General features: G+C 59.5%; 2 protein-coding genes and 1 long non-coding RNA gene across 11 annotated transcripts in view; 1 reads left to right on the forward strand and 2 right to left on the reverse strand.

Moving 5' to 3' along the window:
• The window catches only part of CTCF (CCCTC-binding factor), a 29,803-nt gene extending 27,345 nt beyond the window's left edge, over positions 1-2,458 (reverse strand). Inside the window, exon 1 of one of the 2 annotated variants that reach the window (XM_042834822.1) lies at positions 2,412-2,458. The gene's annotated coding sequence lies outside the window, so the exon portion shown is untranslated. The remainder of the gene's footprint in view (positions 1-2,411) is intronic. The other variant, XM_042834823.1, reaches the window with a different exon arrangement.
• LOC122169044 lies at positions 1,822-7,530 on the forward strand. Of its 3 annotated transcripts, none has more exons than XR_006171451.1 (3): positions 1,822-1,968; positions 5,807-6,038; positions 6,127-7,530. It is a non-coding gene; the product is annotated as an uncharacterized LOC122169044 (long non-coding RNA). The 3 variants fall into 3 exon arrangements; XR_006171452.1 differs by having other exon boundaries at positions 5,807-6,034; XR_006171450.1 differs by having other exon boundaries at positions 5,807-5,935; positions 6,127-7,529.
• Positions 7,356-25,516, reverse strand: RIPOR1 (RHO family interacting cell polarization regulator 1). 6 transcript variants are annotated; one of them, XM_042834821.1, is made up of 23 exons: positions 25,424-25,516; positions 18,793-18,919; positions 16,759-16,911; positions 16,567-16,645; positions 16,317-16,340; positions 16,020-16,073; positions 15,657-15,809; positions 15,511-15,574; positions 15,393-15,436; positions 14,950-15,075; positions 14,549-14,697; positions 14,201-14,330; positions 12,451-13,266; positions 11,489-11,628; positions 11,184-11,358; positions 10,901-11,036; positions 10,665-10,826; positions 10,427-10,585; positions 9,970-10,166; positions 9,805-9,888; positions 9,299-9,389; positions 9,025-9,088; positions 8,192-8,270 (listed from the first exon to the last, which is right to left on the reverse strand). In XM_042834821.1, exons 1-22 carry the CDS (start codon positions 25,488-25,490, stop codon positions 9,066-9,068), a joined length of 3,153 nt encoding a protein of 1,050 aa, XP_042690755.1. In that variant the 5' UTR covers positions 25,491-25,516; the 3' UTR covers positions 8,192-8,270; positions 9,025-9,065. The 6 variants fall into 6 exon arrangements, with proteins under 6 accessions (XP_042690751.1, XP_042690750.1, XP_042690754.1 ...); XM_042834817.1 differs by lacking the exon at positions 9,025-9,088 and having other exon boundaries at positions 7,356-8,270; positions 16,759-16,908; XM_042834816.1 differs by lacking the exon at positions 9,025-9,088 and having other exon boundaries at positions 7,356-8,270.
• Positions 25,517-26,874: the final 1,358 nt, after the last annotated feature.

Consider the following 26,874-nt stretch of genomic DNA (forward strand, 5'->3'; position numbering starts at 1 on the left):
CCACAAAGCCTGGTAGCAACACACACAGCAGTTCACAGCCAAGACACAGCCTGCCAGCACCAGGAGCAGTGCCTGGATTAGCTCTTTCCCTTGCTGACGGCGTGGGCAGGAGCTGCAGCAGGCTCAGCACTCTAGTGACAGCTCAGCGAACTCCCTGAGCCGTGTTAGTTCAGCTGCAGGGCCACTGGGGAGTACAGCAATCCTGCACCTTTTAACTCTGACGTCGTGCCTCAAAAATATCCTGCAAGGAGTTTCACGAGCGTTAAGGAAATCATTCTGGGCATCTTCCTTATAAATACAGAAGATATTAATACTGAATGAGAATCATAGAATCATTAAGGTTGGAAAAAATCTCCAAGATCACCACGTCCAACCTCAATCCACCCACATTGATCATGTCACATCCCTTAGTGCCATATTCCCATGGCTCTGGAACACCTTCAGGGTCGGGGACTCTCCCAGGGGAAATGGTTTTACGTTCAGGGAGGTAAGATTGAGGTTGGATATCAGGAGGAAGTTGTGTACTATGAGAGTGGTGAGGTGCTGGAACAGCTGCCCAGAGAGGCTGTGGATGCCCCGTCCATCCCTGGAGGTGTTCAAGGCCGGGTTGGATGGGGCCCTGGGCAGCCTGGTGAAGCATTAAGCGTGGAGGTTGGTGGCTCTGCATGCGGTAGGAGACGTAGAGATTCATGATCTTTGAGGTCCCTTCCAATCTGGGCCATTCTGTGATTCTATGTGATTCTGTGGACAGCTGTGCCACTGCCTCACTGCTCTGAGAATAATTTTGCCCAAATATCCAACCTGCGCTGATGCCACTGCACCTGCCTAGGACAGCAAGGGCACGTAGAGACTGCGCCCTCATTACAGCTTGGAGTTTGATAGTTTGGAGGTGTTACCATACTTGCCACTGGGGTGACAGCCCCTGTCCAAAGCCACTTTTGGATGCAAAAGGAGCTCCCCAAAACACGACTGCAGCCCTCAAAGGATTTGCAAAATGCAGTCCAAACAGAAAAGCAAAATGGAAGGAAGAAAATCAATCATTCTATGGAAAAAAAGAAAGCACTGCTTGGTTCATATGCTCAAGACCTTCTTCGGTCTTGACTTCTGCACTAACACAGAAGGTAAGATGGGGCTGAAGTAGGAACTGGAGCTCAGAGCCACTCCTTATGCCCAAAAGACAGCCACCAGTTCAACAGGCTCAGCATGAGCAAACTGTGGGACCTGAGAAAACACACACTTCCTGCACTGAAACAAATCTCAAAGCCGCACACACAGAGCAGCTCAACGACACCTCTGGGGTTTGTTACCAACTGGAGGCATGGCTGAGTGTTGGGTGGGGGAGCAAGAGACGGGGTAAAAAATAGGAAGTCAGCAACAGGAAAGCGGGTGTGCTCTCAGCAGCAGCGCTGAGTGCTGGGGACGGGTACAAGGAACAAAACGCTGCGTCGAAGCCACCCGATAAAGGCAGAGCAGCGTGACTGACAGAACCTACAGCTCTGAGCATCTCAGTTGAGATCAAGTTGATGCAGGGCACAAAACCGTGTGCGATCACCCCTTCCGCATGATTAAAAGCAGCAATACCCACGGGAGGAGGGGGGGGATGGGAGGAGGGGAGCAGCGCGTTTTCTAGCTCGGAGCTGAGCCCAGGATGGAGGCCTGAGATCGAGGGGAAGGGGGGGGGGTGCGGGAGGGCAGCGCGGCGAGAGCGGGCGCCCCCCAGCCGTGCCAGGGCCGGCGCTGCATGGCGCTGCTCAGCCTGCCTTGCAGAGGGAGCTCGAGTCCCGCTCTGCGCCTCGCAGCGCCTCTCCCTCCGCAGCGCACACGGCGGCAGCGCAGCGAGGCGGCGGCCAGGCAGGGCTGCGGGACGGAGCGGGCCGAGAAAAAAAAAAAACGCCCGAACCGCTTCCGCCGAATTCCGAAACCACCCCGAGGAGGTGGAGGAGGGAGAACGGAGAGAGCCGAAAGGAGGTGGGAGATGATAAATAAGGGGGGGGGGGGGGGAACGGATAACGGCCGAACAGGGGGGAGCGGGCCGGGCGCGGAGCGGCGGGGCGGGGAGGGAGGGGAGGAGGAAGGGAAAGGGACGGAGAAAGGCGGGGGCGGGAGGGGGAGGGCGGCGGTTCGCGTGGCGGGGAGGGGGCGGCAGCCGGGCCCCGGCGGGGCGGCGGGGAGACAAAGGGAGGAAAATGGAGGCGGCCGCGAGGGCCGGGCGGGCCGCGGCCCAGCGCCGCGCTGTGGGGAACGGCGGCGGTGGCAGCGGGCAGGCGCGGGCCGCGCTGGGGACGATAGAGGGAGACAAAGCCCCCTGCTTCCCCGGCGGCGGCCGCTGCGGGGCCCCAGCCGGCGCGGAGCCCCATCGTGACACCTAGAGGCCGGAGAAAGCGACTGCAAACCCCCCGCTCACCGCTTACCTGCGCCCGCGCCCCGCCGGGCTCGCTCCCGGCGCCGAGGCCCCGCCGCACGCCGCCCCGCAGCCGCCCCCGGCCCCGCGGAGCCGCCGCTCCCCTCACGCCCCGCCGCGGCCGCCGCTAGCGCCCCGGCACCAGCTCGCGGTTTAATCGCTCCACAGTCGCTTCGGACACAAAATGGCGGCGGGCGGGGCGGAGTGCGCCTGCGCGAGCGCGGCTGCCGCGGACCGCCGGCCGGAGCGGGGAGGGGAGGGGGAGGGGGGGAGGGGACGGCGCGCGCGGGGAAGCGGCCGCGCGCGGGGTGTGCTGGGAGGGCGGGGCGGGGCGGGGGAAAGGGGGGGGGGGGGGGGGGGGGCCCCGCCACCTACAAACGCCGGGGGGGGGCGGCGGCGTCACTTCGTGTGCGTGCGTGCGTCACGTGGTAGGGAGGGCGGGGCGGCGGCGCGCTGAGGGGAGGCTGTGCCCCGCCCCGGCCCGCCCGGCCCTAAGGGGAGCGGGGCGCTGTAAGCGGCGCCCCGAGTTTTGTGTCCATTCCGCATCCGCCCTGGGGCGGGAAGCCGCCTCAGCTGTAGGAACGGGGAAGGCGTGGCACGAGTCCAGGGTGCAGATAGTACCGAGGGGGCTTGAGGGATCGATGGGTGTTGCGAGTTGGGTAAGGAGCTGACAGGGCTGCCTTGAATTCGAGGGAAACCTCCGGGTGATTTTGTAAGTAACGACGAGTTGGCGCTTGAGTGGAACGTGCTGAGATTTACCTCAGCGCCCAGATTTACCTCAGCGCTGGCAGAGGCGAGCTGAGGGCGCTTCCTCTGAGCTCACACTGTGTCCCGTTTTTATTTTCCTACCATTGAAGCATGCAAAGTGAAGCTGGGTTAAAATTTGAATGGTTTAAGGTGCGTCGGAAAGAAGTTATTTCTTCCAACTTTGACACGGCCTACAGTCAGGGAGCTCAGAGAAAAGGCAGAGACCCAAACAGCACCAGGCTGGGCAGTTCTGGGGTTGCTGCAGTTGAGGCTGATAATAAATTCCTGCTCAGATTTTTCCCTTGTGAGGTGTCATAGAGGAGCAAAAGCTGTTTGGCAGCCCAACCAAACACCCCAACCTGCTTGGCAAGTGACAAAACTATCAGACAGGCGCAGCATACATTAACGTGTGTAAATGGTGCCCTTAAATCTCAGCCTGAACGTCAGTCATGCTGTGGAGCTGTCGTAGGGATGGGAAGAGCTTGCCAGGATGCTATGGAGGAGGTGAGCTCTGTGCCTCTGCTTTCAGGGCTTATTTCACCTTCTGCCCTCCCAACCTTTATGTTGGTGGGAGGGCTGTGGCACCAGTGGTACTTTAAGGGCTGTTGGTTCATTTTGGAGGGTGATGGCACCAGCCCGAGTCCATTGCTTCATTCCAGCAGGGGAAACAGCATGGCAGGCAGCTGCAGAGGGTGTGCTGTGGCTGGGATGTGGCTCTGATTCCTTAACCTCATCCATAGGAGGAAAAAGCTAGTGACAAAGTGATGTCACAGATTGACAGTTACAGGAGTTGAGAGGGTGCAGCTCCCTGCTGTAACATCTGGGGATCTTAATTAGTTATGTGGTGTGAATTTGATTACAGTTTTTTTATTATAAGCCATCAAACCATCGCTTCTTACTTTGAGGAGAGTAACGTATGTTTCATGTGTGGCCACAAATCCTGCTTTAAGCTCAAAAGCTTAGGTCAGCATTGCTTAACGTGAAGAGGAGCACTGTCTGTATGTAAGATGACGTTTTACTTTCCTTTAAATACTCACACCAGGCCAGGAGTAACTGGCTTCTAATGTTCCATCTGCCTTTTCTTGGTAGCTGTCCAGTGGCAAATGTTGCACGTCCTTTTGTGTGAGGAGGCAGAAAGTATTCTCAGGCACTTTCTCGTGGCCTTTTCTTGGCAGAGATGCGTGAAACCATCTACCAGTGCGTGCTGGGGGTGCAGCTGACTTCTTGGCCTCAGATCCCTCCATCAGAGGTGCTTTTGAGCTGATCTGCAGAGGATTCAAGCCTTTGCAATACATCCCACTGCCCTACTTTCAGCCTCCTGAAAATCACCCTCCTAGCGTCTCCAGATTAGACACCCAGAGGCAGATGTTGCTTGGAAGTTATCGGAGGTATCTGAAGTTATTTGTCCTGGAGCCGCTTGCCCATGAGCAGAAATTGTGGGAGCTAGAGCCAGGGAGCCCCTGGCTGCCTTGATGAGCTCCCGGCTCAGCTTTGAGCCCTCATTTCCTGCTGTTTCTAACTGTGTTCTCTGATCACCTTCAGACTGTATGAGGTAGGAATCACCCTCTTCTTTAAGAAGGAGAGCAAACATTAATGTTAAACTTAGTTTTGGACGCTGCCTGGAGCATGCTTTGATCTCTGTATGAAGTGAAGCCCTAGCTGTCACCTCAGAGGTGGTCCCTGAAGAACAAGCCCGTGGTGTGTGTACACAACAGTCCTGCACTGAACAGTCAGTGACCCTGAGGATGCTGTTGTTTTGCTACAGCCAAATGCAGAGAACTTGGCCTTCTGAATCTTTTATGAGTGTCCTAAAACGTGTGTAGTGAATGCTTTGGAAGCACAGTTTCATACAAGCCTTGGCTAAGGTGAGAGGTCCAAATCTGAGCCTGCTCAAGCAAGAGAATCTCCAACTCCTGTGATCTCGTAAATGTGGCCGGACATCAAAATTTCGGTCATTTCTTAGTCAGGAGGGATGATCAGAGCTCGTGATGCCCCAAAGAGGCAGTGTCTGCTTGGGGTTGTTCTGTTTGGTGCTCTTGGGGTCGCCGAATCTGATGTGCTGAGCAGCTGCACCTGCCCTGATGCTCTCCAAGGGGAGGACGAGTTGGCTGGTTGTTTTTTTGCTGGTACAAAAAGGCTGCGTGCTCCTTTATTTACAAGGAAAACAGCAGTAAGTGGGGTGAAGGAAAATCTTCCCAGAGCACGTGGGTAATGTAACCATGACACAGACACCTTCCCACGGACTGCAGCTCCTACAAAAAAGCAAGTGGCTGCAACAGTCATTGGTGCTGCTGAGCACACACACATCCGTGAGAGGGAGAGATGTTTGGAGTGCTGACACAGATTGGGCTGACAAACGTGGTGCTGGAGCACTGTCTCCTTTGAAACAGCAAACATGCTGCTGCACAGTGCACTCTGTGGTGCAGCATCCATCCGTGTGTGCAAAGAGTGGCACCCAGCAAGCTGATCCATGGAGCTGCACAATTCCTGCATAAGGGCTGGAGCACACGTGAAGTCCTGGAGGGAAAAGTTCAGTCCTCCCTTCCCCATCACCAATGGATCCTTGGTGATGCTGTTGCAAACTCATTCAGAACAAGGGGCTAGGCAATAGGTTCCTAAATTGACTCATATATATATATACATTTTTTTTTTTTCTAGATGATGTTAAAGCCACACAAATGAGATTATTCCTGGGACTTCCAGGATCAGAGTCGTTTTGTACCGACGTGCAGCACCCTGCCTGCCCTGACAGAAGGCTGTTTTCCTGCTCCAATCTCTGCAGCCAAGGTACAGCTTATCCTGGAAGATGGTATTCTGCTGCAGGGATGGGGCCAGGCTTTGGCAGAGCAAGGAGAACACACACATAGGCTGCTGGAGCACTGAATCGTTGGTATTTCCAGGGGTTAGTTGGGGGAAAAAGAAACGACACCGAACACAGTCTGGGCTACTTAATACCTTCAGGGTGTTTCTGTCCACAGGCTATTACCCAACTGCAGCATGTGCCAGCCAAGACCCCTGTTCTCACTCCTGCTGCCTGCAGCTGAGAGCACGATTCAGAGCTTTGGGAGAAACACTGTGCTTTTGGCCTGAGGCTTGTCCAGCCCCCAAGTAGGTGGAATTGATGCTACCGTGTCCCAGATACCCAGCACAGACCTGGGTGGCAGAGAACTGACCAAGCTGCCCTGAGCCTCCTCCTGGCCTTGCAGGCTTATGGTACTAAAGCACACCCCAGTATGAGAGATGCCTGGGTGCCCTTGCTGCTGACGTGGTGCTTGCCAACCACTTGCAGTAAGCACATTTCCCATGTGGGACACCCTGTGCACCGTGGTGTGATGCTGCTGGAGCTGACCCCAGGGGTCTTTGCCACTGCTGGCGCCTTTTGCTGCTTTAACCTGCTCCCCCATCAGAACTGTGATGGCTGCTAAGATGATTAAGAGATTGGAGCATCTGCCATATAAAAAAGAGCCTGGAAGAATGAAGGCTTGGAGCGGTTCTTATCCATGTCTCTCAACACTTGTGGTGGGTAAAGAAGACAGGCAGATTCTCCTCAGTGTTTCCCAGTGACAGAACGAGAGCCATGCTGATAACAGAATACAGGAATTCCATTGAAACTAAAGAAATGCTTTTTGTGCAGGGGTGGCTGAACACTGGAACACGTAGCACAGAAGCGTTCTGCCATCTCCATCCTCAGAAACAGTCAAAACCTGACACGACGTGGTCCTGAGCAGCCTGCTCGAGCATGTTGAGTGGGGAGGAATGGAAGGCCGTGTGAAGGCCATGTTCAGAGCTCCTTTCCCAACTCTACTCCGTAATTCCTTGAGCTGTTGTGGCTTGTTATCATTGTAATGAGACGTACGTGGTGCTACCATTCTCACTTGCAGCCCTTGCCTCCCTTCTCTGGGGCAGGTCAGGGCTTCCCTGTTCTGAGCACAGCTCAGCTGTGACCCTGCTCTGCCCACTGCGGTGTGGCACCTTGGTGAGGCTTCCCATGCTCTGCAGCATCTTGCTAACTCTCACATAGCTCAGAGAAAGTGAAAACTCCTTGCTTTGCTGAAAGAGACACCTGCTATACTGCTGGTAAAACCAGAAGGTTGATCCTCACCTGAGAAACACTCAGCTTTGTCCAGAGAGCCACACACAGGCCATAGCTCCCTGCCCCTTGGCACGGGGGCCAAACACCCACACAGCAACACCACGGCTCAGTAAAGGTTTGCTTTTATTTCTGGTTGAAAATCAAAATTAGTCATTCTCTGTAATTACATTATATATAGATTTATAGAGACATTATAGAAAAGAATTTGTTGCTTTTTTTTTTCTGAAAAAAAAAATCGTAAATAAAAAATAAAACAAACAGGAACGAAAGGAAAAGGTGGCAGCGTCCATCTGTCCGTCCCTCTGTCGCTCCTCCTGCCCTGCCCTCCCCAGCAGAGGGGAAGGGCTCTGGGCTGGGTTCCACCGCTGGGGAGGGACAGGAGCATGCAGAGCTGGAAAGAAGAAACGCCAGCAGAATATATTAATATATCTCATATCTCATTTTATTTAAGTCCTGTGGACTTCCAGGCGGCAAAAAGGGCAGCGGTTCCCTCCCAGCCCGGGCGACTTCTGGAAAGAAACAGCATCGCTTCCAAAGTGTGAGTCCTCCCAGGAAAGGGCACGCGGCCCCGAGCGACGGGAAGGCAAGAGGCAGAGAGGAATCCGGTGCGTCTCCGTGCCGCTCCGATCAGCAGCTGTAGCACGAAGGGTGGGTTCCCTGTGTGTTTTCAATAGCAGTCGAAGGGTGGGGTGTGCAGCGAGCCCCTCCTCGCCCAGGGGTGCGTGCGTGGCCCCCCGCACGGCTGGTGTTCGGGGCAGGGGAAGCGGTGCTCCGTAAGGCAGTGTGCGCGGCCGCGGCGAGCTGCCGGCGGGGGTGGTGCCCAAGTGCTGCTGTGGGCAGGGCCGTCGGCTGGGCCCAGCCTTTGCGAGCCCAAGCGCAGCCCAGCAGTGCCCTTGTCCTCGAGGGATGGCGGGTGGCTCTGCGTGGCATCTCAGAAAGCCGTGCTGGCCATGCTGGCTGGGGCGAAGATCCGTGGGAGGCTGTCCAGGGTCTCCTCCAGTCGCCGGTGCGCTGACTTGCCATCTTCCCCTGCAAGCACGGGCCACGGTCAGTGAAGCAAAAGGCAGAAGTTTTGTTCCATCCCATCCCTAGCCAGCTTCCCATTTTTGTCTTGTGACAAAAACGATGCTGATGCCTGACAGAGCTGAACCAGCGTGGTACAGCCACAGAGCTCCTGGTAATGTGTTGGCACAGCTACCTGGGGAGGTGTGGGAGTGCCCAGAGGAGTTCAAGAACCATGGAGGTGTGGCGCTGGGAGGTACGGTCAGTGGACAGGGTGGGACGTGGGGATCTGAGAGTTTTTTTCCTAACCTTAATGGTTCTATGATTCTTACATTCTCCTTAGCACACCCTTGTACAAATCCCATCTCTAGAAGCCCACGGAGTTCCCAGGCCAGGAGCTAGGGCAAGGGGGCCAGGCTCGGGGCTGTGCCAGGTGCAGCATCCCAACCTGCTGTGCACTTCTGCATGCACCCACACAGGGACCCCGAGAGCTTCCCAACACCCCCGCATACACACAGGGATGCACGCTCCATGCTGAGAGATCTCTGCCCAGCAGCCCTGCACACAGATCTGCACACAGCAGCTGTCCCCAGCCGGGCTGGTGACGTGGGACACAGGACACGTGGCACCTATGTGCACAGGCATTGCTGTGGGGCTACGAACAACCAAGACACACAGACTCCAAGAAGTGACATGGCTGACAGGCTCTAAGACAGAGACATTCGTGAGCAAAGCAGCAGGAGTGGGGGCTGAGGGACAAGGACAGCTCACATGTCCCAACCTGTGCAGCAGCTGCCACGATCTGGAGGCCTAGAAACCCACTCAGATGGTTCTCTCAGTGCCATCTAGCAAATAATAAATAACACCCACGCTTAGGGCTGTGCCCGCAGGAATCCTTGCTGCCCACCACTGCTCTCACCCCACAGAGTTTGGGCACCATGAGCCAGAGCACACGGCAGGCAGGGATCAGCCCAGGTCCTTTTCTCCCTTGGGTGGTGTGACATGGGGTGATGCCCCTCTGGCAGCTGTGAGCAGGGGTGATGCAGGACACTCACCACACAGCATCAGGCTCTGCTTGGCTGCCTCCCGCACAGGCTCCTTGTCTGTTTGGCACAGGTAGACCAGCTGCTCAATGCTCTCCTTGGCCTGTAGGAGAGGGGAGAGGGCTGAGCGTGGTTGGCGTCAGCCACATGGATGTGACCCACAAGGGAAAGCAGCAAGGTTCCTGCAATGGCAGGTAGCAGGCAGGGCAGACCCCTATTACAGCTCAACCTCCAGACCAGCCCCGGGCAGAAAAAGTCACAGAATCATAGAATGGCTTGGGTTGGAAGGGACCTTCAAGATCATCCAGTTAGAACCCCAAAAAGTCCCTTAGCTGTGTCCCCTTTTCCTTTCTACTGATGTAGAAATTCTACTGTACCCCAGCACATTTGGGGCACCCCTAGGAGCTGGAGGCCGCGCAGAAACAGTAGCAGGCAGCATCAGTTCTTCTCCATCCACCCCACAGCCAGCTCAGCCTGGAAGCAAATACCACATGGGCTTCTTTGTGCACCCATCTCACCTTGAGGCAGCCCAGCGCCACGCAGCCAGCCACGCGTGTCTGCACCTCCTCATCCTCCAGCTGTCCCAGGAAGCACACGAGGGCCTGGGGCAGAGCGAGGGCTCAGTGCCACCGCTCCAAGCAGCAGCCCAGAGCCCATGCGCTCCCCTCCTGCCCATGGCATACCCGCTGGCGGAAGCGGGGGTTTTCCGCCAGGCTGCGGAGCTGCGCCGACACGGCGCTCACCACCTTGCTGTTTCCTTCCACGAGCAGCAAGCTGAGCGCCTTCAGCCCTTCCTTCTTCAGGCGGCCCTCAGGCACACGCTTCAGTGCCCGCAGCACCACGTCCTGGTCGTCTGAGTTGAGGTTCTGTGCCAGCAGCACTGTGGGGACAGCCCGGTGAGCCGAGCATCCGTGGGGAGCTCGGCCTCCACCCACAGCAGGCAGAGGGACCCCACATAGGATGCTGGGGGCACCCGAGTTGGGGACCTGCAGAAAGTGAGGTCCAAAGGGTGCCCAGGATGGGAGCGTAGGAGGGGGCTGAGCACCAGCAATGGTCAGGGTGAGTGAGCCTTTGGGTGATACCCCATAGTGCTGTACACCCTACTGCCTCCAGCTCAGAGCCTGGCAGAGGGGCACCCACCTTCCTCTGCCAGCTCCATCACGTAGGTGTCGAGCACCAGGGCGCCGAGGGACTCAAAGTGGCTCCAATACTGGAAGATGGTGACCTGCTCACCCTGGGTGCCACCGGGTCGTCGTGGCAGCCGCCGGTTCAGCACATCTTCCACCAGCTTCACACATACTGCGGGAAAATAACAAGGTCAGGGTGTGCAGTACCTCGTAGGGTTGGAGATTCTCTTCCTGCACACCCACAGGCTCACCCGCATCAGCCAGTCCCGGGTGCCGCTCGCTGATGGGTGCTGCGTACTGTGCACTGAGCACCTGCAGGAACCGCTCCACGGGGCAGGTGTAGATGTTGGGCAGCTCCACGCAGTGGTCCCACAGGGGCAGCACCCCTTCTTTCCGCGTTGAGAACTGCACCACTGCAGGGACAGGCGGTGTCAAGCCACACATCCAGCTGGCAGATCACTCCTGCGCAGCCCCTTGCTGCCCTTACCTCCGGCAGCAGAGCCCGCTGCTTCCAACCGCTCCTCCATCAGTTGGCACACGATCTCCAGCACCTGTGCCTCCCGCAGCAGCCTGTCCAGGGCAAACATCTCCCGGCACCTCAGAGGCCCAAAGGTGCCCAGGTTCTGTAAGGCACAGGTATGCCAGTGACCTTAAGAACAGCATGGCGCCCAGACCCCAGCACAGCAAGGCATCTCAGAGGGGCTTACTGCGAGGAGCCATGGCCAACCCCACCATGTGTCCCACCATCACGCCCCAGTCCCCAGTCTCACCAGCAGCAGGCGGTTGCAGTTGTGGAGGTGGAGCACCAGGGCCTTATCCAGGAACTCATTGCTGGTGCTCATGGGGTCTGCGCTGCCCTCGGAGCCACTGCACGTTCCAGTATCATCTGCTCCCACCTCACCAGCACTGGGAGCCCTGCTTCCACGCCGCGCTCTGCTGGCCCTCCTGCAAACCAGCGAGAGACTGAGCCGGATCAGCACAGGGCACCTGAATCCAGCCCTTCCTTCCCCACTAGAGCTCAGCACCCCAACCCCTGCTGCTCTGTGCCTCTTCCATGAGACACTGCTCCGCACACCTCTCATCCTGCAGAGCCTCTTCCTCTGAGCCCTCCGAGTCCTCCATGTCAGAGGTGTTGAGGAAGCTGAAGCTCTCCAGAGCGTGCTCCACCGTGAGGCTGATGCTGGAGGCACGGCTGAGAAACACACCCTGCTTGTGCTGCAAAGGAAAGAATGGTCAGATCTTAGCAAGCCACTCTAAGGGGCCTCACTACCCTCATCCCTGAGTCAAGGTCAAGGATGGCCCCACCACTACAGTCATTGTCATGAGGGATGTCCCCAGCACTGTTGTAACAATTGGACAGATCAATATGATTGAAAAAGGTGCTTCACCAGAGGTGTAGTAACAAAGGATCAGCATGACAGAAAGATGCTATAAAGGAAGGGAAGAAGATTGCTTACCCATACCAGAAGATCCCAGGTTCACAAGGGAAAGCTTCACCAAGAAGAGATCTCCAACCAGAGATCCTTCCCCAGAGGCAGCCAGCCCTTAAATGAGGTCTAAGAGGGGTGCAGCCAAACTCCACCCCTTCCTATCACACAGCTGAACTGCCTTCACCTGTGCTCCCAGGACTGACCGGGTCCCTTCCTCAGGTGCTCCATGAGTGGTTCAGGAACTCAACAGTTCCCATACAACTGTTGTCACTGAATGGTGCCAACATGGATGGGCCCACCACCCTTGTACTCTGGGCAGTACCATCCAGATGACCCCACCAGCCTCATCCCTGCTCACTGCCACCCGGCATGGTCCCACCAACCTTGTCCCTTCAACAGTGCCATCAGGGATGGCCCCAGCACCCTCATCACTGCCACAAGGGATGACCCCACCACTGTTGTCACTGGTCACTGCCATCAGGGATGCCCCAACCACTCTCACAGCTGAGCGGTGCCATCAGGGATGGCTCCACCACCCTCGTGCCCTGGGCAGTGCCATGGCTTTTGTCACTGTTCCCTGCTGCTGACTCCCTCTGGGCCTCCTCACCAGCAGGATCTCCTCCAGATGTTTGAGTTCCCGTTCCAGGGGCTGCAGCTCTGGAAACTGTCCCCGATAGTCATCCAGGGCCGAGGCCAGGAGGCTGATGGCCTCTTCCAGCCCTGAGTCCACAGCCTTCACCCGTGGGACCGCCGGGGGGCTGGTGGCCAGGTGTGGGGCTGGGACGGGCCCCTCCTCTGTGGGGGCCTGTGCCAACACCACAGCTGGCGTGGGGGCTTCACTTCCACAAACGTCCTGCGCTGGTGCTGGGCTTGCTACTGGCTCAGCCTCCACCTCATGGGTGGTTTCAGCCCATGCCACCATGGCACGTGGCTTGGCCTCAGGGCCACTGTCCTTCCCTGCCCAGGTCTCTGGCACCGAATTCGAGGCACCGGGGAGGGAGTCATCGTCCAGCTTGCCCGCATCGTGTTCCTCCAGGCTGGGAGAGGGCTCCCATGGGCCCTCCATAGCCTTGGCCTCCATGCTCGCATCCACGCTGGCTTCACTGATGTGGCTGAGAGTCCGGGTGTAGGGCACATGCCCGTTGGCCACAGCGTCCTTCTTGCAGCCATCCTGCTCCTCTGGGGGCTCAGGCAGGTCTGTCCCAATGGGGATGCCACCGCCAGCCCCAGTCTCCTCCTGCTGCTGTGAGAAGGAGATCTCGATGGCAGGGGCCGAGGCCTGCACCTCGGGCTGCACGATGGGCTTGTGGGCGGCGTGGCGAGTGCTGCTGGACAACTGGGGGCTGGAGGAGTCATCTGACGACTCAGAGGAGATGGACCAAGCTGTGCCGTTCTCCAGCTCCTCCTGACGCCGCAGCATGTTCTAAGGAAGGGACAGCGACATGTCAGGAGGCACTGAGGCTGCTGTGATCTTTGGGGCAGGAATGGGCTCTGCTTGGTGCGCTGCTGCCCTTTCCAGCTGGAGGGACCCTGCCATGGTGCTAATGGGTCTACCAGCATGGGGAGATGGGGTCCTCAGCGGCAAGAGAGCAACAGCCCCACCACCAGCCTGCAGAGGGCAGCACCAGTGTCACATCAATGTCACACTGATGTCACACAAACACCACACCAACACCACCTTGACATTGCACCCCTCTCACCAACGCTGGGCACCACACCACCGCACCGACGTCGTGCCAGTGCCGCACTGGTGTGACGTCAGTGTCACCCCAGCCCCACACCGTTGTCATCCCGATGTCACATCAGTGCCACCCCATCATGCTACCAATGCCACACCAGCACCACGCCGATTTCAAGCTAGAGTCACGCCAGCACCCCGCCACATTAGCACCGTGTTGGCCGTCACACCAATGCCATAGCGTGGCACGGCCACCAGTGCAAGGATAAGGCCAGCTCTTCTACTTGCTGGTGAGCAGGGGTCGAGCAGCTACACTACAGCAGGATGGCCACGCCGCTGGGCTACGCTACGGGCCGGCTCCAGCCATCGCACTTACGCGGCCTGGCTGCGGCCATCTCCCAAGCTCGACCGAGGAGACGTCGCCGCAAGAGCAGCTCCGAGACAGCTTCTCGAAGAGTGTCTCCCGAAAGATGTCCAACAAGGACCAGCCGTGCTTGTCGGCTGCCCGCAATGGGCTCTTGGGCAGAGAGAAGAGGAGCTGTGAGGGCAGGGGGGCCGGTGGCGCGAATGGATGGAGCTGTGCCACCCACTGGGACTTCCCCTGGCACACTCAACTCAATAAAGCGAACCCCACCGTGGGCGCTTCCACCCAACCGTGGTTGCCCAGCTCCATGCTTACATAGAAAGCCTGCTCCCGCAGGGACGGCGTATCAGGTGGGCTCTGGTTATAGGTGGAGAAGCGCTTGTTCACCGTGGAGGCCTTGTTGACGGTGCTGGCTGCCGAGGGCTGGTCATCCTTGTCGAAGGGGCTGCAGGGGAGAGAGGGAGGTGAGGGAAGCATCCTAAGCCGGAAGGTCCCAACATCGCAGTGAGCAGGGGGGGGGTGGACAGCACTTCAAGGTGCTCTTCAGCCTCTGGCTTTCCAGAACAGAAGGCTGATTTTGGGATGGGTGAAAGCTCAGGATAGGCCGGTTGTTGGTTCCCATTCCTGCTACGCTCAACTGGCAAATCCTGCTGAGATACTCACTTCCAGGTCACCTCCAGGCTGAGTTTGAGGGTACCCAAGTCGTTGATATCCACCGCCACTACCTGGGGGAGAGCTGCAAAGAGGTCCTTGGTCTCACAGGACACATTGCCCACCACCACATGGTTGGCCAGGCTCTTTAACTCTGTCACCTGGGGAAGGAGGAGGAGAGGATGAGACAAGGCCGTCATCAGTCAGGCTGCTGCCAGGATGCCATCCCCGTGGAATAGTATCCTCTTTTCCCAGCAAAGGGTGGGTTTGAATGAGGTCCAGTTCCCTCACTGTCTCGTGTGTGCCCAGCACAGCCACTGCAGGTGTTGCCTTAAAGCAGCTCCTGCCAGGAAAGAGCCCACTGGCCCACAGCATCTCTGTCCCACTTGTGCTCTGACTGCAGGGCTCCTCACCTTGATGGAGAGGAACTCGGTGATGAGAGGCAAGAAAACCATCTCCTCGCTGTCCCACACCTGCTTGCTGTTCACCTCAATGCGTCCCCGCAGCTTCCACCGCTGCCGGCCGTACTTCATGAAGATCTGGGAGAAGAGCAGAGGCATGGAATCAGGCTGCACAGGGCTCTGAGCACCGATGGAGCTGTGGGTGTCCCTGTTTATCGCAGGGAGTGGGACCAGATGGCCTTTAAGGGTCCCTTCCAACTCCAACATTCTATGATTCTATCATTCACAGGGCTGGCAGTTTTCTCTGCAACCCTGGGCCACCCACCACAGGTCCCCAACACATTCCTGCTTGACACCAGCACCCAAGGACAAGGCCCACCCGTGTCCCTCATGCTCAGCATGGACCACAGAAGGGAGGAGGACAGATCCCCTTCCATACCCAAAGCTCCACCAACCTCATACTGATCACCAGCGCAGAGCCGGGCGAAACCTGCCAGCCCTGCAAGAGAAGGCAGAGGGATGATAGGACACAGCAGGCTAGTGCTGCTCCAGGGCTGGGATGGGACGCGGTACCTTTCATCCGAACATGGAACTCTCCCAGCTGGCTCTCCAGCTCACTCTCCAGCAGGCACATGTTCTGGGGGCAAGGGACAGAGCACCCATCACTCACCACCCATAGGGTCAACACCTCTCAGCCCCCCTAGCGCCGGCTGCCTCACCTCCGTGTACTCCTTGTAGCCCTTGCTGGCCTCAGCCAGGCTCTCACGTGCCTCTCGGCTCCCCGGTGAGCCCGTGCTGTAGGCTTTGACCATGTTGTGGGCCCCGTCGCGGAGCCGCCGCTGGATGCAGTAGGCTTCATACAGCTCGTCGATCTGCAAGGACAGGCCAGGGGTGCAGTGAGGGGCAGGGGGACAAGTGGCAACAGGGATAGTGGCTTCTTGAGGCGGTCTCCCAGTGCTCAGGGCTCTGGGGGTTTGGCTTGGCATCACCAGAGACTGGGAGCCAGGTGGGGAAGAGCACCGTGGCCCCAGTGCTGAATAGAGGCCAGAAACCCACAGAAGTACCCGATCCCCAGCTCCTACCTTGCTAGCATGAAACTCCAGGCGACGCAGGAAGCGCTCGATTGACTTCACTTGCTGGAAAAGCAGAGATGGTGTGAGAGGCTCCCTGAGAGGGGCTGCGGGCCAGGATATGGCCCTGCCTCACACTCCTACTGTGTGATAGGACGTGTCCCAAGAAGCAGGCTACAAGCCACCACAAGTATCTGCTTTGTCCTCTGCTACCCTGAGTGCAGAGTCCCAGCCCTGGCTGTACAGGGGAAGGTGGGTGTGGAGGGGACGTGGGGAGGCAAGGGAATGGGGCACACTGCGCCTGCTTACCTTATCCAGATCGTAGAGAAAGCCCTGGAGGAGAGAGGAGAGGGATAAGATGCAGCACAAAGCCAGCTCTGCTCACCCAGGGAGCACCCACCACCCATAGCATGGCAGGAGGACAGGACCCCATGCAGCCCCACACCATGGACTGTCCCCCGATGTCTCCATAGGACCGTGAGCTGCCCCAACCATGACCAGCACCCCGAGCATCTGCACAAAGCACCTCTCCCTACAGACTCTTCCCAGCACCACTCACCAGGCGCGAATTCCTCTTGGACTCACGGATCTGGGTGCTGAGCTTCTCCAGTTCCAACTGGTGGACCTCCAGGTAGGCCCTGCGGACAGCAGCACCGCAGGCTCAGACGGGGACCTCAGCCCACACCACCCAGCCCCACGGACACCTTTGGGGACACCCCGATCCCAACCTCCTAGCAGCCCCAGCACTTACGTCAGACCTTTCTTGAGCGCTTCGTACACCTCATCCAGGCGATTGGGCTGAGGCACCTTGGGTGGTGGGGATTTGTGGGACATTGAGAACATCCTACTGACCCTGGAGCCAGTCTTGCGGGAGACGGTGGGTGTGAAGGGTGAGAGGTTCCTGCTGAGAGAAGCCAGTGAAGCTGACACGGCCATGGTGAGCCCACGGCACTGGGGTCCTCCTGGGTGCCCATCTCACAACAAGGAGCTCCAGAAAGGAGGCCAAGTCCCAAGAGCTCCGTCCCGACCTGCCTGCCTCTCCCACAGCTCCCCGGCACCCAGTCAAACCGGCCAGCAGGGCCGGGCGGGATGAGGCCATGTGCGATTGCAGGGCTGGGAAATGCTGCCTGCCCCACGTGCCTGTGTCTCTGGGTGCATGTAGCTGCCCCAAAGTGGACATGGAAGAAAGGTTGTCCAGAGGAGTTGTGAGTGTGCCGTCCCTTGAGATGGCCATGGCCATGGATGGGGCACCCATCCCACAGCAAGGGGTTGGAACTGAATGGGCTTTGAGGTCCCCTCCAACCTCAGGCATTCTATGATTTGTGATTCTATGACAAGGCAAACCCACTAAGCTCATGGTGGAGAAGAGCAGGGAATCAATCCCATCTCAGAGGACCCCCAGATGCTGGCTGTGGGCATGCCTCCATGGGATCCTCAGCTCCTTTTAGGAGGAGCAAAGGCAAACGTGCACCTGCCAGAGCCAAGCTGCTCTCCTAGAGTGACCATCTCCAGCCCCAAACATTCTCTAGAGAGTAACCACGCTCTGCTCCACCCTCAGTGCTTTGGGTGGCCATCGTGCATCCTTGAGAGAGACCTCTCAGGTGTCAGCACAGGAGCAGCATGGGGACATGTGCCTGTCACCCTCCCCCCATCAGCACAGCTGAGCACAGAGCACAGACATCACAGAGATACCTCCATGACCCAGAAGCGCCGCGCATCCTAACACTCCCCCTCCTGCCTTGTGCAATGTGAGCACAGCCCGGCCCCACCAGCAATGCCCCAGGCAGAACAGCCCTTCCCTTCTGCCCTCTAACGTAGCCACGTCACTAGTCCTGGCCTGGACCTCCCATCCTACGTGACTCCTCAGAGAGCAGCCAGAAGACTTCCCTGAAGCATCAGTACGGGAAAGTGAATATCTTGGCCTCAACCCAAGCCAACATGATGGGCGAGTGCTTGTTTTGCACATCCATCCCTTCTCCCTCCTCATCTGCCAAGGCTCTGGGCATCACAAGGAAGAGCCGAGTGTGGCTGGGGAGCTGCTCCCAGGTGTGGGGAAGCTCCATGTGGGCATGTGCCCGTGCCACGGGTGCTGCTGGAGCACGGCTCGCTCGTGCCACCACTTCCCAAGGACTCCTTGCTAGGACTGGGAGGTAAGGAGAACCAAAAAGGGCTCCAAAGCATTAAAATGGCACAGTCCAAACCGACAGCACGTCTGTGTCTCAAGAACCACCCAAGGAGCTGGGAAGGGAGCAGAGGAAGGCGCAGGGTGGTTCTCCTTGATGTAAGTTTGGCACAGAAGAAGGGAGGATGTGATGGGTGCCACCAAGTCGCCAGCAGCGGAGAGGATGAGCAAGGACCGGCTGCTTGCTGATCCTCACAGCAGAGCTCATGGGCAGCCAAAAAAACCTTCCAGCACCAGGTTTAGGACGGCCCAGAGGAAGCCCTGACTCACACCAGCACTGAGGGAGAAACTTGCAGCCATGGGACGTTGAGGAGCTGACACACAAAGCTTCTTCAAGACCACATTTGTTCCTCTACCACAGTCATTAAATGTGCTGGGGTGGTCACAGGGCAGCCCTGAGGAACTTCCTAAGGACCACCCTGCCGTGCCTGCCCTGGGACAGGGACAACCGAGCGCTGGGGTGACATAGGGTGGGCTCAGCAGCCCCAGTGCCACATCCCTGGGTACCACCAATGTTCCCATGGAGAGAAGGGACAGCACCTTGGGTAACAGCACCGTGCCCAGCCCCCAGCGTGCCGCACAGCACCAGCCCCCATCTCCTACCTGAAGGGCCGCTCTGCTGTCGAGTTCACCCCGGCGAACGACTGGCTCCTATTGATCTTGGCGACGAGGACTCGGCGCTGCGGCCGCACAGACAGCGACATCGTTGAGTGTGACCTGGAGGGCCTCCCTAAGGGGACACAAGGCAGCGGGGTCACCGCCAGCAAGGCATGGGGCAGCCACTGAGCAGCCCCCGGGTACATCCCCACATGGTCCATGGGAAGAGGCTGAAGCCCCATGCCCACCGTGGTTCCTCCAGGACGTGGCCATGGCAAAGCCCCCGGAGCCCTGCTTGTCACCAAACGTGTCCTGCAGTCCCCCTGCCACCCTCAGCAAGCACAGGAATGTGTGGGGCAGGACCCTGCTGCCCAGCCCTGTGAGCAGGACGGAAACCTGCCTACAACAAAGCACTTTGGAAAGTCCCTGGCCTTTGCCAGGAGCTCTGTTGTCAGGAAGGGAAAGGCAGAGCTATTCCTGGTCCTCCGAGAAGTCCCCGTGGCCACTGCAGGAGCCCTGAAAATGCTGCCTGTCCTCATGGCAACGGCACCCACATGTCCCATGCAAGGTAGAACCAATCCCTGAGTGCCAAAGCCCTGACCCAGCTGCCAGCTGGAGAGCATCGTCACCTCTCCAGCCACCACTGGATGCAGAAGCAGAGGGTCTGTGGCTCCTCCTGGTGTAACCAGCCCCGGGGTGGGGTGCCCAGGGTGTGACAGAGCTCTGAGCCCATCCCAACCGTCCCCACGCAGCACGCACCTGCCCAGCCAACACAAAGCCATGCCCCAGCCTCCTCGGCACCGTGCTACGCCCCGTGTCCTCAGCGCCCAGGGACACCGCACCAAGGCCACCAGGAGCCACCAGCTGCCACTGCTGACTGCTCTGTGCAAATGGGGCCAGGGTGCAGCAGGTCCCACACTCTGTGCTCGGTCCGAGCCAAGCAGCTCTGTGGGTCTCGGTGTTGCCTTGGTCCCTTCAGTCACCAGGACAACGCTGCCCCAATTAAGCTCATTAGGAGGAGCTGTAATCCCTGCAGGGCCTGGGCAGATTACCCTCTGCAGGGCGGTTTAATCTGCTCCCCACTGAGCGAGCAGGGCCTGTGGCACAGGTGGGCTGTTCTATGGAGAAAGCACCCAGCAGCCCCACAGCAGTGCTAGGCACACGTGGAGCCCATCCTTTCCATTCCCAAGGGCATGGCGGGTATTCCAGGAGGGGCCTTCAGCAGGTGAAAGATGCTGAGGTTGTCACCAGGGAGCAGTGGCAGGATGGAGTGATGCTCAGTGTATCCCCAAACCCCTCAGGGTGTCCCTCACACTGGGACATGCGTCTGACCTCGAGTATCAGCACCACGAGGAGCACTGCCAGCAGTGATGACATGGCATGGCCAGCTCCGTACCCTCACGCTCCATCCTGGGGACTGTGGCTTCCTCCCAACCCAAAGCACTGTGACACTGCAGTTACCAGCTCCAGCCTCGTGTTGCCATGTCCCCAGCCCCAGGGGCAGGAGCTCACTGAGGAGGGGAGTGCCCCATGAACCCCATCCTGCTCACGGTCTGCAGGACTGCTTGAGATGCTCGAGCCTGGCACACGTGGGCACTGAGTGGCAGCAGGGTCTGTTCCTGGCACGCTCTGCTGGAGGAAGAGAAACCCCAGCATGGTGCATTCCTGACATTACCGAGATAAGGAGTACCTGGTACGCCACAGCACCGAGCCTGGGGCACGTTTGGAAGGGATAGTGGCCACAGCTCCTCACCCGTGGGGTTCTGGAGCCCCTCGCCATGGGGCAGCCAGCACTGGGTGGGTCACCCACATGTCTGTGTCCCTGCCACCCGCCGAGCCCACGGCACATCCCTCCTGCTTCCTGTGGGTGGCAGTCCCACAGGTCCCCACGCAGCCTCGTGTCCCTGCCCAAAGGTCCAGTCCCACAGCCCCACAGAGCCACAGCCCCTGCCCCTAATTAGAGTGCTAACGAAGCCGCCTTCTGACAAAGCCATGCGCCTCACCGCCCTGGGATTGTGGAGCACCCGCAGCTCTCCCAGTCCTACAGCCTGTCCATCTGTCCGTCCATCCCCATCGCTCCGTCCAGCTGCTGCAGGCAGTGCGGTGGGGACGCCACGGCCCTCCCCTGGGCTCTCGGACCCGGCTGCTGCTCGTCTCCCCGTGCCTGGTGCTCCGCAGATGATTCCAATCCCAGGAATGCTGCTAGCAGCTTCCTTCGGCGCATGGAGGGGGCAGTCCGACCGGCTGGGTTGGTCCGGGCTGGTTTCTGTTCCTGACACTCAGACAGCAGCCTCAGGTCGCTTATTCGGGTTTATCAACACAGAGGGAGGCTGAGACGCCCCAAGAACCCAAACCCAAACCGGCTCCTTGTGAGCCCTTAGCCCGGCTGCTGCATCCAAATGCATCGCACCCAACATCAACCAAGCAACGCCCTCTAGGTATCCCCTGCCACAAAGGGGTGCACCCAGCTCCCCCCAGCACACGAGGCACCGTTGGGAGAACTCGCCCTTGTGAGCAGGGGAAACCATGAGGGAGAACCTTTGGAGCCTGCAAACGCAGGCGCTTGGCACCATTCCCTCCACCCGAGCCGCTGCGTCCTTGTTTGCACAGCTGCGTCCCCGCTGCACGCCCCGGCCCCCCGCCAGCCCCTTTCCGGCCCAGGACAGCGCTTGGCCGTGTTCAATCCTCCTTCCTGCCCCGGTTCAGAGATGGGGGCATCCGGGGATCAATGGAGGGCCTGGGAGCCGCCTCTCCCCTGACCTCCTCCGCATTACGGCCCCTTCCCCACCACCCCCCACCCACCGCATGCAGGGGATTGGGGTTCAGAGTGAGATGAGTCGGGAACTGTGAAATTGGCAGCTCTCTAGCCGGGGAGAAGCCGAAGCCATTTGTGCTTGGGGTCATGGAGCTGTGGACCCCACGCTGAGTGCTGGGACCCCACGCTGGGCAATGGCACCCGTGGGGCCGGTGCCCGCCCTCTTGGCTATGGAACCGGCTCCTTGCACCAAAGTGGGAGGGCGGCAGGAAAAGGAAGGAGCTGCTAATGGGAAGAATTGGAGGAAGTGCTTATTTACCCCTCGGAGCGTCCCCGAGGAAGGGCAGGGCTGGGCTGGACACACAGGGGGACGACGGAGATGGAGCGCCTCGCAGCACATCCTGGGGCACCCGGTGGATCCCGGAGGGGGAGATGCCAGCCCCGAGGTGGCACCCAGGGAGGAGGCTGCCTTAAAGGGTGGCTCGAGCACGACCTGTTTTCTAGGGCATCTCCTGGGATGTGGCCGTGGAGGTGCCGCACCCAGCGGGATGGGTCCCCTGGAGGAGGACAGGGCCCCAGAGTGGGGGCACCCACTGGGATCCCCGTCCATTTGCATGAGTCCTCTCTGTATCCCCATGTAGGGATGTGGCACCCTCTTCCCCAACGCCTCTGGGTCCTGGTGGGGGTGGCAGAACCACACGAAGGTCCCAAATGCCATCTTCTCCCCCAGGATGCTCGTTCTCAGGCAGCTCAGCCCCTAACCCTGCAGACAGGAAGAGCCCCAGGATTCCCCTGTTCTGTGCAGGGTGGGCAGCTGGCCAACACTAGACCCCCAAACACCCAGTACAACCCCACACCTCTGCCACAGTGCCACAGCAACAGCCAGACCCCCTCCCCAGTGCCCCTGGCTCACCTCCCCTAGGGCAAGGAGGGTGAAACCCCTCACCCCACAGATCCCCCCAAAAGATCAACCACCGTGCCCCGCAATCCTCAGGGTTCCCTTATCCCCCACCTCACCACCCGGGGTTCCCCAGATTAAGAACATTTGCCAAGCAGTGGGGGGCACATGTGCCTCCGGCATCGCATCGTCGAGCTCACCAAGGCAATTCTGCTACGGGGAACAGAGCACCCCACAACCCAAGCCCCAAACCACGTCCCCCTCGCCCTGCTCTGGCCACGTTTTGGTGTCGGGGAGCCTTCCTACAGTGACTATATGGCTCTGGGATCCCTGCCGGGCTCAGTACCTCTCTGCTTGTCGTTCATGGCAGGGTGCAGCGGGGAGCGGAGGGGCCCAGCAGGCTCTCATGCTGCAGGACTGCCGGCACTGAGGGCTTGGTGCTGGCTGTCCCCTCCCACGCTTCCCCTGCCCATGGGCTGACGGCACTGCCCCACTGCGTGCCTCAAGGGCCGGGGAAGGGAGGACGTCCGTCCGTCCGTCCATCTCTCCGTCCCCTGTGCAGGGAAGGGGCCCCTTTGATAAGCATGGCACAACCGACCAGAGCTCACGTCGCTGCTGCTCTCTTCTGGGCGGCTTTATTTTAATTTAGCTTAATTTTGAACCCCACTGGCAGAGGATTTGCTAGCCCTGAGTTTCCTAGCCTGTGCTGTGAGGAAGCCGCCTTCAGCTGCGGCTCTGTGTAGGGCGCTGGAAGGCTGCTGGGTGCCATTCCCACGTGGGAACTCAAGGGCACAGCGGTGGCACCTGGAACAGCACCGTGTTCCTCATGCCCCATAGGAATTCGGCATTAAAACCAGCGGGGCGTGAGGGTAGCCCACGTGTTTCCACGTCCTGAGGGGCTGGAAGAGGTACAAGGACAGGGAAAAGCCCTTTGCAGAGCAATAAGGGCAGCGTGAACCCATGTCCCAGTCCCTGCAGAGCCATGGGACCCCGTGGCCCATCTGGAGCACAGATGTGAACTTCGGGTCCTGCCCTTTGTCTGACCATAGCCATGGCTCCCAAGGAGGAGGCTGGAGTAGCACAGCCCCATCCCAGCTGGGAAGGGCTGCCGTCAGTGCCGCAGGAAGAGACGCCTCCCTCCCGGCTCCCTTCCTGTTTGCTGCTGCTTTTAGAGGGAGGTCAGGCAAGGTTCAGGAAGAAAAGCATCAGGGCAGAGCCTTGGAGGGGTGTTACAACCCCAAGATGTCACTGGCGCACCCTGCCACCCCGCTGTGCCGCAAGGAGGCGGCACTGGGCAGCATTCCCCCATCACCAACCTGGGGACAACATCCTGCTGCTCACTGCACCACGGCGGCGGCAGGGAGCTGGCAGCAGGAGTGCCGTGTCACCCCCTCACCCCGGTGACACCAGCAGGGAGCAGAGCCAGCTGCCCAGCACGGTGACATCGCCCTTCTCCTTCATCCCAATGCAACTGCTGAGCTCCCAGTGCTGGCACTGCGATGCTGACATCCCGCTGGCTGCCGCCCCAAGCTGGTGCCCGGCACACGCCCAGGCAGCGCGCCTGCAGCCGTGGCCCATGCCAGCTCATTTGTCCTCATTAAAGCTTAACGAGGGCTGCCTGGTGGTGGGCAGCGAGGGCACTGCGCAATGGGAGGCCGCCAAAAGGCTGTGAGGGATGCGGGTACGGCATCCCATCCAGGTGATGTCCCACCTGTGTGGTGTCCCCCATCCCATCTGTGTGATGTCCCATCATCTGCTTCTCTGCTGGGTCTGAGCCTTCCGCAGCCCAAGCAGGGCATCCCAGTGGGGACGGACTGACAGAAGCTGGAGGCAGGACAAATGTCCTGGAGATCCCATACCCCAGAGGCACTGAGCGGTGTCCCTGCGCTGCCGTCCCCAGCACCGCTATGATGTGCCATAGAGGCCACCTCAGAGGCCAGCATCTCCACATCCCTTCCAGTGACAGCGGCACCAGTGACACAAAGGTGAGCTGTTGCAGGCCCTCCTCCCCACGCAGCCCCAGGCAAGGGGCTGGGGCAGGAGCCCAGGGCACCCAAATAAGCGTGCATAGGGAGAGAGGTGACAGTGCGGGGTGACAAAGTCGTCCCCGTTGGGTTGGGCTGAAGCCCTCTCGTCACTTCCTTGCGCCATCCCCACGCAGGGCAGAAATAGCACAGATATAAGCAGCGGCCCTATAAATAGCCCTAAGCGCAGGGCCTGGGGCCGGGCGGTGGGAGCGGCCCTACAGCCCCGCAAAGCAGAGGCCCCGCAGCCCCACAGCGGTGACGCAGCCCCAGACACCGGCCCCAAACCCAAAGCTGGGGGGGGGTCACAGCCTCCGTCCTACTTGAGGGTCTCTGGGGGGCTCCCAGCCCCCTCTGGACACCCCAAAAGGAGCCCAGAGCCACACGTCACCCCCCGGCCCCACCATCCCCAGCTCCCGGCCCCACGGGGGGACGCAGCAGAGCCCTGCTCCGGTCACCAGGGCCAGGATAAGGGGTGAAGCCGCCCGCTCCTCTCGGAGGTGCCATAAATGGATGCAGATCAGGGCCGGGGCGCAGCAAAGCCCCACGGCGCAGCGGGGAAGGGGTTAACGGCCCTCCGCTTCCCAAAGGATTTCTTGGCAGGGCCGACAGATAGGAGGATGGGGCCGGCAACAAAGCCAGATCTGTCTCATTAATTCCTCCGAGCATTCCTCCCTCCGCAGCGAGGAGGAGGAGGAGGAGGAAGAGGCGGCAGCCCCCAGACATGGCCGTCACCCCCCGTCCCCACGGGGGCAGGACGGGATCTCAGCCCCTGCGCCTCAGCTCCGTTGTCACCGGGGTCGCCGCTTCCCCGAGGTGGCAGCGGGGTCCCCCAGCCGCCCTCGCTCCACTCTCCCGTCCGGATGAAGAGACCCGACGTCGCCCCCAACCGCACCCCAAAAGGTGACCCCAGCAGAGCCCCCCGCCGCGGTGACAGCGCCCGAGGACGGCGGCACTCACATGTCCCAGGAGAGGCGTGCGACGGGAGCGGGCCTGGCTGGGCGCATCGCCTTTGTTCCTCTCCCATGGACGGGGAGCAGGCAGGGACGGCTCAGAGGCGCTTGGCAGCGCCCACCCCGGCCACTCTCCATGGAAACGCGAGAGCCATGTGATTTCGGCAGGAAACCACGGCAAGGCCGGCGCCAATGGCGGATCCAGCGAGCACCTCCCCTCCGGCCCTCCCTCGGGAGCCGCCGCCGCCACCGCCATCACCGCCGCCGCCACCGATGGCCAACGCCATCGCCACCGCCGTCGCCACCGCTACCGCCTCTGCCGGCCCCAGGGGGAGGGCGAGCGTCCCCGAGGGCCCCCAGCGGGCTGTCCCCGGCAGGACGAAGCGTTGGACGGGGCCCCCGCCATGGCCAGGTCACCACCCGGCCCCGACCCGGTGCTGGGCGAGAGGGGAGGCGAAGGGACGTGGCTGAGGTTTGTCGGTGGTGGAGACCCAAAGAGACCCCAGCGGCCAGCACTGTGGCCGTCGCAGTGGGTGACACCCCGTGCCCTCTATGCTGTCCCCTATGTGGAGCTCTGAGGGAGGAGATTGCCCGTGCCCAATGCCAGGAACAGCAAGTGGGAGACCCTGACCCCAACCAACCCTAACATTAACCCTAACCAACCCTAAATAATCATAACCCTAAACCCCAACCCTAACCCTGACTTTTTCACCCAAATCCCATCGCTCTCTTCCCTGTCCTAGATCACACTGAACTGACCCAGTTTTAAGTGGGTCTGATGGCTTTCTGGTCCCAGAGAGACACCCTGCTGCAAGGACAAGACGGCACAGAGCTCCAGCGATGCAAAAAACCCTAATTAGCTGATTGCCACACCTTGCAGCTAAGCAGAGCAGGGCAATATCAGTGACAAAGAAACTGCTGCACCAAGGACACCCTGCGAGGAGCCAGGTGTCCCAGTACTATGACTGGCCCTGTTGTCTGGAAGCAGTGGTGGAGCGAACGTGGCGGAGAGGACAGCAGGTCCCTCGGGTAGCAGGGAGAAGGCAAACCAATGGGCAGACATGGAGAGAACTGGACAGAAGCATGGCAATCAGTTAACCCAGGGAAAGCTGTGGCCTCCATCCTACTTGGATGGCCACCATGCCAGATGCTGTCATCAGATCACAGGTGTGACAGCATCCGTAATGGGTCATGTAGGGGCTGCATTCCACCCACACCTTGTGTGTCACCACCCTGCCCACCTCTGAAAGCTCTCACATGGCAGCCAGGTGCTCAGTGGAGCGAGGCTACTTGGGAGAAGGCAGGAACTGTCTTCTGCTGACCTGCTCAGTGTGTTAATCATGGACACTCGATGGTGGGATGGATGGATGGATGGTCAGTGAGTGTGTGAATGGCCAGTGGGATGGATGGATGGATGGATGGATGGATGGATGGATGGATGGATGGATGGATGGATGG

This window comes from Centrocercus urophasianus, unplaced genomic scaffold (genome assembly GCF_019232065.1).
Source record: "Centrocercus urophasianus isolate 14NV4802_14NV808 unplaced genomic scaffold, USGS_Curo_1.0 seq_49, whole genome shotgun sequence".
NCBI lineage: Eukaryota > Metazoa > Chordata > Aves > Galliformes > Phasianidae > Centrocercus > Centrocercus urophasianus.

Bases quoted from the DNA above. Each gene is read 5' to 3' on its own strand.
- RIPOR1 (XM_042834816.1), bottom strand. From the start codon at position 25,490: ATGGGAGAGGAACAAAGGCGATGCGCCCAGCCAGGCCCGCTCCCGTCG. The intron at 15,575-15,656 runs GTGAGGCAGCCG...CCTTGCCCCCAG, and splicing joins GCTACAAGGAGTACACGGAG to AACATGTGCCTGCTGGAGAG. The intron at 11,629-12,450 runs GTGAGGAGGCCC...TTTCCTTTGCAG, and splicing joins ATCTGGAGGAGATCCTGCTG to CACAAGCAGGGTGTGTTTCT.